Source organism: Schistocerca cancellata, chromosome 3 (genome assembly GCF_023864275.1).
Source record: "Schistocerca cancellata isolate TAMUIC-IGC-003103 chromosome 3, iqSchCanc2.1, whole genome shotgun sequence".
Classification (NCBI taxonomy): domain Eukaryota; kingdom Metazoa; phylum Arthropoda; class Insecta; order Orthoptera; family Acrididae; genus Schistocerca; species Schistocerca cancellata.
Window position 1 is genome coordinate 683961116 of NC_064628.1, and position 12883 is coordinate 683973998.

The 12883-nt window shown below is 47.0% G+C and overlaps 1 protein-coding gene and 1 pseudogene across 1 annotated transcript in view; one reads left to right on the plus strand and one right to left on the minus strand.

The window, feature by feature from the left end:
- Positions 1 to 12883, plus strand: part of LOC126176509 (glutamate receptor ionotropic, kainate glr-3-like) — a 131280-nt gene that overhangs the window by 41644 nt on the left and 76753 nt on the right. The window contains exon 5 of the mRNA XM_049923665.1: positions 8295 to 8509. Within this exon, the coding sequence (XP_049779622.1) occupies positions 8295 to 8509 (215 nt within the window). The remainder of the gene's footprint in view (positions 1 to 8294; positions 8510 to 12883) is intronic.
- Positions 8123 to 8240, minus strand: LOC126177800 (5S ribosomal RNA; annotated as a pseudogene).

Below are 12883 nucleotides of genomic sequence, written 5' to 3' on the forward strand. Positions count from 1 at the left end.
TGTGACTCGAGACCTGATTTCCCACTTGCTACGAGCGCTCCCCTTAACCTTTTCCGCAATCCGAGCATGGCTCCAGGTCCCATCCAAACCTTCATATGTCATGGAATCACAACCCTTGCGCTCACACGGTTCCTGAATCCCTCACAGGGAGACAAATCCTGCATCGTCATTTTTGACCGTCGAGGTATGGATGTATCATTGGTGGTTACAATGTCTCTCACAATACGATGTCCTTGAGACATGATCTCATGCCTGATAGACATTGCATTGTGAAGGTACACTATATAAAAAGACATTGTACCCATTAATAAAGCACACGTGAAAGTTGCACCCATACCGTAGTAACCTGCATCAAACGACTCTTCGGAATTTATTTATTTATCATAGTCCACTTTCTTGGTAACAGCAATGGACCGTTAGGTACAAAATTACATCTTTGTGTATTTTAAATATAATATATTTTACTTTCTCACATTTTTGGTCTGTTACTAACACTGAATTAAGTTTAGAATGTCTATATTACAATTTTTTCTTATCTTTATTTATTTCTAATACTATTGCTCTATCAGTAAATGCTACTGTACAAGTAATTCACCTATGGGATCTCTTTGCACCCTAGGTGTCACTTTACTGTGACAGAAAGAGAGCCATAGGTTCTCGTTATTTCAGCTGACTTGACTAATTTTACAGTTATCTTTAGATTTACTGCTATTATTATTGTTACACTCATGTTCAGAAGAAACAAAATACGTTGAACGACTAGAGATAGGACGTTTCTGTTCACAGGACATGTACAGAAATTATTAGCATTTGAACCATGTCGGCCCGTAGGTTGAAAATCAACATCGATATCGCGGCGCAACACCACCTACCGGTAAAATGCACCTGCGGCTCTCTTTGTCGCTATAAACCGAAGTGTGACTTCGTCAGCCGTGCAGGATACCTCGTAGACGTATGCGCGTACCGTACCGTCAAATCAGTGGAGTGAAAGAGAAGGCATTATAGGCATGAGAGAATGTGATTCCGGCCGCTGTGACCGAGCGGTTCTAGGCGCTTCAGTCCGGAACTGCGCTGCTGCTACGGTCGCTGGGTCGAATCCTGCCTCTGGAATGGATGTGTGTGATGTCCTCACGTTAGTTTGGGTTAACTAGTTCTTAGTCTAGGGGACTGATGACCTCAGATGTTAAGTCCCATGGTGCTTAGAGCCATTTGAACCATTTTTGAGAGAATGTGATGCATCCATTTCGGAAATTGCTGTTATTGCGAACGCTACTTCTCAATAATCACTGCCAGTGGAGGCGGCGGAACAATACTCTCTGGCGCGATCTCTGGCGCTGTGGCTCAGTGTAGCCACCTTTCACAGTACAACGGGCCTGTGTAGAATGCTTCACAGAAGACTGTAGAACACGACGAGATGGGTTAGGTCGCACCACCCAGAGCACCCTCTGAGAAGATTGACATGTCATCCGCATCCGAATAGCATTGCAGGACAGATCTGCGTTCTCCCCGGCTCTGGCGCAACGTTGGAACGGTGTAGCACCTCATACACCTCTACGCCAGCCTCTGACGAATATGCAGAAACATTCTAGATGGCAATGGTGTATGGAACGACGTTACTGGGGACAGGAATGGCATCAGATAGTGTTTTCGGCCTAATCCAGATTCTGTTTGTCTCAAAATGACAGCCGCATTTTGAAACAAACAGAATCTGGATTAGGCCGCATTTTAACAGAATTGGGGAGAAGAGGAGTTTGTGGCACAACTTGATTAGAAGAAGGGATCGGTTGGTAGGACATGTTCTGAGGCATCGAGGGATCACCAATTTAGTGTTGGAGAGCAGCCTGGAGGGTAAAAATCGTAGAGGGAGACCAAGAGATGAATACATTAAGCAGATTCAAAAGGATGTATGCTGCAGTAGGTACTGGGAGATGAAGAAGCTTGCACAGGATAGAGTAGCATGGAGAGCTGCATCAAACCCGTCTCAGGACTGGCGACCACAACAACAGCCGCATTTTGGTTCGCCGCAGACAGGGGGAACGGTATCACAGTGACTGCATTCACACGAGACGTACGGCGCCAACTCAAGGCCTTATGGTATGGGGTGCTGTTGTTTTCAACCACAAACCACAGTTGGTGTATGCCGGCCGGAGTGGCCGAGCGGTTCTAGGCGCTACAGTCTGGAACCGCGCGACCGGTACGGTCGCAGGTTCGAATCCTGCCTCGGACATGGATGCGTATGATGTCCTTAGGTTAGTTAAGTTTAAGTAGTTCTAAGTTCTAGGGGACTGATGACCTCAGAAGTTAAGTCCCATAGTGCTCAGAGCCATTTTTGAACAGTTGGTGTGTGCCTAGGGCACTGTGGCCAGTGTGACCTATGTGAATGACATCCTGCGACCTGCAGCCATACTCTTTCTACACAACACCCCAACGCCAATTCATGGTTCTGAATGAACATGTCCCTTCTTGGTGTCACAGGAATTCAGCCTTTTTCCCTGCCCCGCCATATCACCGGACTCGTCCGCAATCGAAAATGTGTGGGATATAGTGAAACAAGAGGTGCAGTGCTGTGACCCAGTGCCAACGATCACAGATGAACTTTGCGACCAGATGAATGCAGCAAGGGTGGTTATATCACAGGACGCCATTCGCCATAACGCATGCGATGTTATCAGGGCCCATGGCAGATCCTGTGCCTACTAGGCAACCATACACATGCTGAACCGAGGTGACTGAAATGCTAATCATTTCTGCAGAACATAAGAACATGCCCTGTCAATATGAACGTCCTGTTTTCAGTTGTTCAAGGTGTTCTGTTTTTTATGAACATGAGTGTACAACAGTACATACTCTTACTACAATAACAAATAATATAGCTATTACAATTGCAAAGAAAGTCCTTATTCCCACCACTACTACCTTTACTTTCTTGAGCAACTACTACTACCACTACTATCACTAATACTTTTATCAAGATTATATTATGATAATATAGTGGTCACTGACTCTCACAGAACACTGGAATAACATATTGCATTGTGTAGCTCATCTATTTCTCTTCACTGTGTCTGAAACACACACACACACACACACACACACACACACACACACATACACACACACATATATATACTGTATATATATATAATTTACTAATAACAAGATGTATCTACTTCCCTATCTTCCGTGCCAAGTCAGCCACCCTGTCGGGTCCAGCAATGTTTTGGTACCTCCAGATAGCATGGCGACAGATCAGATTGCATTACTCATATTTTACTGATTCTTTGGGTCTTCTAAGCTCGTGGCCACCCACCTTCACTGGACCACTTGGTCGTAGTTGCATCAGGCTTCATTCTCGTTGCGTAGGGTGGTATGCAGGCTTGGTCGCCTCCGCATTGGTGTCTGTTGACTGTAGTTAAGTTTTACTCCTCTTGAGACAGCATCAGCTACAGTATTTAATATATGAGAGTTCTCTTTCACACAGTATCATAACCAGTCTTACTTCTTAAAGCCCATCAAGCAGTCCTTCGACTAGAAGACATTTGCATAATACGTGTTCTGTTGTGTTCCTTTCGCCGTAGTCTCTTCCCAATCTCCTCTCCGGAAAGATGGTCCATTTCGGAAGAGTTATCAAACGTTTTTTCCCAAGCTGGAACCAAAGTGATAAAGACCGGAGCATGTAAACCTTTTTTCCCGAACATCTCAGGACAGTTATGAATGAATCAATCCAATCCTGGCCGTTGCACAGTTCATTTCCGGGCTGGTCGTGTCTCCTGTCCCACATACTTAACAGCGCATCTCGCTCCCTGCGGTCGATAACTGCCAATGCGGTGAACATAGATCTCCCGAACATATCGTGCTGTACTGTGAGTGATACTCACACACACATATGACGAAACGTAACAGGATCACAACAGAAACTGTACAACACACACTCACGCAGATGGGGACACATAAATGAACTAACAGACCGTATCTGCAAGACAAAACACACCATCTATAAATGAATGGTGTAAGGTTCGTGACTGATCAACAACAACTGCGTAAGCTGTGAATAACTTTGGTTTAATGTTGCAAACTTATCACAGAAATACACGCATTTACACAGTTTACAATGTGACAGTGTTATGACAGTTGCCAAACAAACGCATCTCGTCCTCAGAAAGTGAAATAATCCTAAACACAACAATGGGAAATTTTAACTAGAAGTTTGCTTAAAAAATTATTCTTACGACTACATCATATTGGCCGGTACTACGATAAATCTCGTTTAAAGTTCGGAACTATTTAGGATGACAATCAAGTCTACGGAGGATGGTTAGTTTTGTGACAAGTTGAGCAAAAGATTACCCAAGGTTGCTCGAGTTTACAGTGGACGCAAGCTGGTGAACCAACAAGTTTACGCCTCTGCTCGCGGTATTTACCTGAGCTGAGATGAGCTGTCGTCTGCGTGGCTGCTCTCGCCCACTGAAATCCCTATAAATCTAACTAAGCCTTTGCTGACTTTTTCAGCAGAAATTCTCCCTATGTTTCTCGAGATGCGAGAAAACATGCACTCATCCCTAGTCTTGGAATATGGCGATATGCACTTTCATGGCTGGAGCAGGGTGCATATTAAAATGCCCTCTCAGTCCTTGCAAGGACAATTAACTAACTGGCTGGTTCGTTTCTCCACAGTGGGAGCTCAATGATGCTACAGCTAATATCTAGCTGAATGTCAGCCGCCGTGAATGCAGTGACCACTCAAATTTCTCCTCTGCGTCGTACAGAGCGTTTTGCGCCCTGTTCTGCACTTGACCCCAGTTCAGAGAAGAGTCCAAGAAAATTTCGCTCTTGTCTTTCTCGTAGCCCTACTCTCTCCCCAGCTGGATTCTTTAGTTATCCACATCACGGTTTTTTCAGCCAATAGGGGCATTCCTCTTATTTTGTGGAAACTCTCTACTAATCGCAAGGGCCCTACCATTGAACTGCGCCGAAATCTTGGGACTTTTTCATAGTTCGTTTCCGCCAATCGAACATTTCATGCCCACTCAGATGTGTACCATTCGCTGTTTGCATGATCAACTGCATCACTGGTTTTGTTCATATCCATGTGGAATTCTGAAACTCAGTTTTCTAAAGCTTCTTTCTGTCCTACTTCTGGTGACCCATTACTCACTCTGTAGTATGCGTCACCTGTCCAGTCGCTGACCCCTGCCGTGGGATGCCCCCCTTAAGAGCTTTCCGAAGTATCTCCTGGGGTGCAGCCTCTGCATCTGCCCGCACTGACTTCCACACAAACCGTTTCCTCTCGCTACTTCTTTCACCTTCAGCTCATTGACATGCATTATATAGGAGTGGTGTGTTAATACCGTCGATTGAATGTCATCCCTTTTGCATTACATACTTATAGGCAAATCTGCCGAAGTATGTTAAGTGTCACATTCACCTTCCCGTTACGATGTATAAAACTCTTATGTAAGGTGCGAAATTGACCTTCACTCATTCTGCCACCTTACAATGCGACATACAGACATCGCAGCAGTCGATTGGTTTCGTTCAGATGAGGACAGCAATACACGGGTCCACTCTAACATCGAGGAGACAGCACACAGAGAAGAACATGTAAAAAAAAAAAAATCCAAATATAGGAACAAACACCAAACGAACAAAAGAGATTTATGTTATAATACGCTAGTACCCAGTTACTATATTGGGCACCAAGTTAAACCACTAACTGTAATGACAGATTATTAGTTCAGAGCATAAGTTAGAACGACAGTGCATATATAATAAAATACACGATGAGGCGCAACGCATAGCATATACAACACGCATCAAGAGTAACCCTGTATCACATAGTATACAGATACCACGTAGATTCAAGTATTAAGGAGATTAGCATATGATCATACTTTAGCAAGTAATGTATAGGGGTGTTGGGCTCGAGGGCACACTTCGACACCTCCTCCCTGGGCTGCACAGGTGGAGGGACATCAGCTACTTACTCCATCGTATCTTCTTTTATCGCTCTTATTAAATCATCATAATGGTCGTATCCGTGTTTGGCGACATCGCGGTAAACGCACATTGGAAGCGTGTATTCGTCATCGCCATACAGGTGTATCACCCGGCGTGATGGTATGGGGTGCCATTGGTTACACGTCTCGGTCACCTCTTGTTCGCATTGACGGCACTTTGAACGGTGGACGTTACATTTCAGATGTGTTACGATTCGTGGCTCTACCCTTCATTCGAACCCTACGAAACCCTACATTTCAGCAGGATAATGCACGACCGCATGTTGCAGGTCCTGTACGGGCCTTTCTGTATACAGAAAATGTTCGACTGCTGCCCTGGCCAGCACATTCTCCAGATCTCTCACCAACTGAAAACGTCTGGTCAATGGTGGCCGAGCAACTGGCTCGTCACAAGACGTCAGTCACTACTCTTCATGAACCGTGGTATCGTGTTGAAGGTGCATGGGCAGCTGTACCTGTGCACGCCATCCAAGCTCTGTTTAACTCAATGCCCAGGCGAATGCCGTTATTACGGCCAGAGGTGGTTGTTGTGGGTACTGATTTCTCAGGATCTATGCACCCAAATTGCGTGAAAATGTAATCACATGTCAGTTCTAGTATAATACATTTGTCCAATTGATACCGGTTTACCACCTACATTTCTTCTTGGTGTAGCAGTTTTAATGGCCAGTAGTGTATTTTACCTTCAAGATGAAGGTAAAATGTCATCGTAAAGTATTAAAAAGATTCCCTCCTAGACGCCCTCCGCTAGTACAATCCTGGGATGTCTATTTCTTTTCGCAGGGAGAGGATTTGACCAAAAACCTTCAAAACTACTCTTATCACGCCGAGAGAGAAAAAGAAATCACGTCCTGAGATGACTGCATCAAAATACATTCCATTGTAGACCAGTTCTACATTCTGCTGAGTGAAGTGCTGCATTGTGAGAGAATCTAATGAATGTAAAGCAAGTCTGTCTTCCTACAGGAACCTTAAAACAACCACGTTGGTTGGTTGGTTTACATGTGGCGACCAAACAGCGAGGTCATCGGTGCCATCGGATTAGCGAAGGATGGGGAAGGAAGTCGGCCGTGCCCTTTCAAAGGAACCAATTCGCTATTTGCCTGAAGCTATTTAGGGAAATTACGAAAAACCTACATCAGGATGGCCGGACGGGGGTTTATAGCGTCGTCCTCCGGAATGCGAGTCCAGTGTGCTAAGCACTGCACTAACACGCTCGGTAAAACAAGCACGTGACTGTAAATATGTGACGATTATAGCGTGTGCAAGGTGCCGAGAAAATTACTGTTTGCCCTGTTTTACGATGGATAATCAACTGTAAAACAATAATAGTATTTAATTTTACATACGAAGCACTCATACACGCCTTACAGTTCCTTCACGGAAATTATTTCAATTCCGTATCTTTCTTTGCCTTTTCTTTTCAGGCTTTTTATGAAAATATTAATTTATAAAGCGTATTGAGCATTCTTTCGATTTATCTGTAGTGAAAGTACCGAAAAAATGTCCACGTACGGACACGAATCCAAATTTCTGCGATTACAGTTCTGTAATCTTTCCGCTGCGCCAACCGCTGCCTGGAAGCTAGGCCAGCACGGATGGCTCTCGCCTCTCCCGACCTGCGCCAAAAACGCTGTTTTTAACCAAACGCCTGGCCATCTGAAACTCTCGCTTCTCTCACTTTCATTTCTATCTAAGCGCTGTACGTATCATAAATCTGGATGAAATTAGTGATGACGAGTAAACGCGATCTCCTTGTGAGGCTCACCCAATACTTTTTAAACGGGAGGGGGTGGGGGGGGGGGGAGTACTGTAATAGACCAAATGTAGCGCGGGAAAAAAGGGAACAAAAAAATGTATCACGAGACTTTGGATAGATGACTTCAACAACAACAGCGAATGAGGCACTCCGTCGTCAGGTCACTAGTGGCCTAACGGGACCATCCGACCGCCGTGTCATCCTCCGTGGAGGATGCGGATAAGAGGGACGTGGGGTCAGCACACCGCTCTCCCGGTCGTTGTGATGGTATTCTTGACCGAAGCCGCTACTAATCGCTCGAGTAACTCCTCAATTGGCATCACGAGGCTGAGTGTACCCCGAAAAATGGCAACAGCACATGGCAGCCTGGATGGTCACCCATCCAAGCGCCGACCACGCCCGACAGCGCTTAACTTCGGTGATCTCACGGGAACCGGTGTAACCATTGCGGCAAGGCCGTTGCCAACAACGAATGAGGAAAAAACACATTATCGAGGTGTGACCACGGCGTGATGCAGGCAGACGCTGTTCGTGCGCCGCGAGCAGGTGTCTCGGCGGCCCGAGTGGCGGGTGTTCGTGCAGCCGCTGTCTGGCCGGCTGTGGGCGGCGCTGGCAGGCGCGCTGCTGCTGTCCGCAGTCTCCCTGGCAGCCGCCCTCGCCTTCAGAGCACGGCGCGCCGCCTCTGTCCCCAGCGACGCCTTCCTCTACTCCGCCTGCGTCTTCACCGTGGAAGGTGAGCTCAACACCCTGCCAATACATACCGTGCCATCTCTCCAGTAAACCAAGTAATACTCGCACATGGAAACTGGAATACGCATTCATGAGCAACCATGTAGTCTATTTACACTCTCTGTGTCACCCTCCACGACAGCAACTCCCGTATCTTTCATCCCACTGCTGGCGTCCCCAGGGCCTCCGTCCTCTCCCCTCTCCTCATCTCCTGTACACCAACGATATGTCTGAGCTACCCCCTCCTGTCCACCTCCTCCAATATGCTGATGACGCCGCCTTCCTGGCTCTGTCCTACACTTCAATGGTCCCAACGCACCCTCCAAACCCACCTTGACCAGTTCACCACTTGGTGTAGCCAGTGGTTCCTTAATCTCCAAAACCCAGGCAATCCTCTTAGGCTGTACCATCTGCTCCTTCCGTCTCCATGATTTTTACCTCACCATTTATGATCGTCCCATCCACCCCACCCCTACCCTGAGGTTCCTTGGCCTCACCCTCGACCATCACTTCACGTGGACCCCTCATCTCCTGACCATCCAGCAGGAAGCCTGTTCCTGCCTCCGCCTCCTGAAACTCCTGTCTGGCCAGACATGGAGATTGCACCTTCCACCATCCTCCACACCTACAAATCCCTCATCTCTCCTATCCTCTGTTATGCCAGCGTTGCCTGGATCTCTGCCCCCCCCCTTTTATAAGGCCCTCCAAATCCTAGAACGCCACGTGCTCTACCTTGCCTTCCATATCTGCCTTCCTTCCCCCACACGATTCCTGTATGACCTCATCCCCTTCCCCCACCTCTTCCTTTTCCTCTAACATCTCCGCATCCTTTTCATTGTCCGCAGGCTTGATCCCCACTACCCCCTGATTGCCTCCTTCCTCTCCACCCCCCCCCCACCAATTGCCGCGCCTCTATCGCTGTATTCCTCCCTCTGTCCACCTCCACACCCTCCATCTCCTTCATCAGGGCAATTTCAAACACCTACCCCTCCCAGATGTTGAACTTTGCCGTGACATCTCCCCTTCTTTCCAACTGTAATATGGCCTTGTTCCCCCTTCCCCAGTGACCCCCTTTTCCTCTACCCTCCTTCTCCCAGTGCGGATTTTTCTCCTTCCCCCCCCCTGCATCCCTTCACCCCTCCTCGACTATTTCCTTTCCACATCCTTCTCTCCTCCCCAGCCCTTTTCGGCGCGCCCCCCGCCCGTCTCCCCCCCTCTCCTCCCATCCCTCCCTTCTTCCCTTCTCCCTCGTCTCCATACCCCTGGCAGATTCTCTGTTCGCTCATCGTCATCAGTTTGCTACATCAGTGCTGTGTTTGGCGTTGTCCTCCTGTGCATAAAGAGCTGTGATTTTAATTGGGTGCTGGACTTGTACATAGCATTACTGTCAGTGACTGTTATGTGCTATGTCATGTATCAATCCTTTTATGATCTGGTCGTACTTGGCCCTGTGTTCTTTAATTGTCCCAGTGTGTGGTTTATTTGTGTGCACTACTTTTTTACAGTATGCAGTTGCCCTTCTTTCTGTCTGTTCTCTTCCGTATTGTTCACCATTTTATGTCTATGTACGCCTTATTTTCTCCTTTCTGTTATTTTAAATGTCTTCTTTTGTATAATTTCTGTCTTTCGGCGGAAGAGCAGTGCATATGCTGCTGCCAGCCCATCCCAGATGGGGCATTGGAATACAATAAAGGAAAAAAAAATACTTACACTCATTGAGATAGCTCATTTAGTAAGATCCACACTAGTAACTCTACAGTTATAAGAGAAGGTGGGAAACCTGCTCCCTTGGCCGCAAGTGGAATACACTGATGAACCAAAACATTATGACCACCTGCTTAATAGCTTGTTTGTCCGTGTTTGGAGCGAGGTACTTCACTAATTCTGCTTATCAGAGATCCGACAGTTTGTCCGTAGGTCTGTGGAGCAGTATGCCGTTAGACGTCGACGCACAGGTCATGTAATTTTTGTAAATAACGTGCCGCTCATTTTCGTACGCAGTGATGGCACCAGATAGCGACCCAGATGGGTTCCATAACATTTACACCAGGCGAATTTGGTCGACGAGACATCAACGTGAGTTCACTATAATGCTCCTGAATCTACTGTAGCACGGTTCTGGCTCCAAGACAGAGACAGTTATACTGCTGAAAGATGACATCGTCTTCGGGAAAGACATCAACCATGAAGGGATGCAGATGGTTCGTAGGTGTCAGCGTGTCTTCGATTACTACCGCAGGTCCCATGCAAACGCAGGAGAATGTCTGCCATAGCATAATGCGGTTCCCACTAGCATGCATCCGTGACGCGCTGCACGTTTCGAGCTGCCGCTCACCTCGATGACGGCGTTCGTGGAGACGACTGTCGACCTAGTGTAGCGAGCCGACATGTCTCCATTGATGGACGGTCGAATTCCGATGGTCCCGTGCCCACTGCAGCCCTAATTGACGATGTCGTTGGGTCAGCATGCGAACACATACGGGTGGTCTGCTGCGTAGCTCCATTTTCTACAATGTACGATGAACGGTGTCCTCCAAAACATTTGTGCGTGCACCAGCATTGTGCTCTTTCGGCAGATGCCACAGTTAACTATCTGTCGTACTTTACAGAGCAGACAACCTGCGAACCCTCCTTTCTGTGAAGAGTCGTGGACGTCCACCCATTTAGCGCCTAGTGGTAACTTCACTGCCCTATTTCTTCCTGTACGTGTTCACGACAGTAGCACGTGAACATTCGGCCAGCATCGCCGTTTCCGAGATACTCGTTCACAGGCTTTGCGTAATACTAATCAATCCCCGGTCAAAGTCGCATTTGCAGCCCATGTTTTCGGTAGGATGATCACACTTCCGTTTCTTGTACTCTTACATACTTTCGTTACAGTATCACGTGCCCGCAACATCACCAGGCGGCATCTAACGTCGCGGTGGGTAGTGGTCATATGTTACGGCTCATCAGTGTACCTCGTTGGAAAACAGTCGCAAGTGAAATAGTGGAAAGAGTGCATATCGTGCCACGTCCCTGGCAAGCCAGAAGGCCAGGCTCCGATACAAGTGTCCTGGAAACGTCGAACACAACAAAGTTAACCCGTTCTCGACGGAGTTCGCAAGGAAGCCTACGCGAGACCTTATGGAACAATACTACCTCTCGTTACTCGGAGGCTAATTGCAAACATCCAGCGAATGTGGATCAGCAGCTGCCAAGTGTTACCTTCCCGTTTAAGGTAATAGTTGTGATTTCCAGAAGACAGATGTACCGGAAAATTCTACATCTACATACGTACTCCGCAAGCCTTCGGATGATGCGTGGTGGATGGTACCATGTAGCGCTACTGATCATTTCCTTTCCTGTTACACACTCAGATACAGCGGTGGAAAAACGACTATCTACAAGCATATTCCTCCACTCGCGCGCTAATGTCTCTTATTTTCGTGTCCTTGCGCGAAATGTACTTTGTCTGCGGTAGAATCTTTCTGCCATCAGCTTCAAATGTCAGTTCTTAGAATTTTCGCGATAGTGTTCCCCGAAAAGGACGTCATCTTCCCTCCAGTGAATTCCGCTTGAGTTCGCGAAGAAATCTTGGTAATAATCGTCTGCTGATCGGATGTACCGGCAACAAATGTAGAGCCTCGGAAGTGCTTCGATATACAGGAATCACCTGCTCTTTTGGCCAGTCGCTCGAGACCATTGCGCTGGGCAAAAGACCTGGTGGGGATCGTAAATACTCGATCAGTACTCGAGAATAGGTCGCACTAGCGTCCTATAGGCTGTCTCCTTCACAAATAAACCACACTTTCCTCAAATTTTTCCAGTAAACCGTAGTCGACCATTCGCCTTTCCCACTATCGTCCTTACGTGCTCAGATTTCATATCACTTCGCAACGTTACGCCCAGATATTTAATCGACGTGACCGTGCCAAGTAGTAGAATGCTAAGGCTGTATTCCAGAATCACGGGATTCTTTTTCATACTCATCGCCATTAATTTACATTTTTCTACATTTACAGCAAGTTGATATCCATTACATCACCTAAACATTTTCTCTATGTGATCTTTTATCCTACTACAGTGACAAAACGGCGACACTTTCCCGTCGAGCATCATCAGCAAACAACCCCAGATTGCTGCTCACCCTGTTCGTCAGATCATTATGATGAACACTCGTCGTCGAGGACAACGTACCGGTCTCTTTTAGAGAAAAAGTCTTCTATCCACAAACATATCTGGAAACCTATTCTGTATGTTCGTACCTTCTTCAACAGCTTGCAGTGGGGCACCGTGTCAAACGCCTTCCGGTAATCTAGGAATATGGGATCTGCCTGTTGCCCTTCGTCCATTGTTCGTGGAATATCATGTGAGAATAGAACAATCTGAGTTTCGC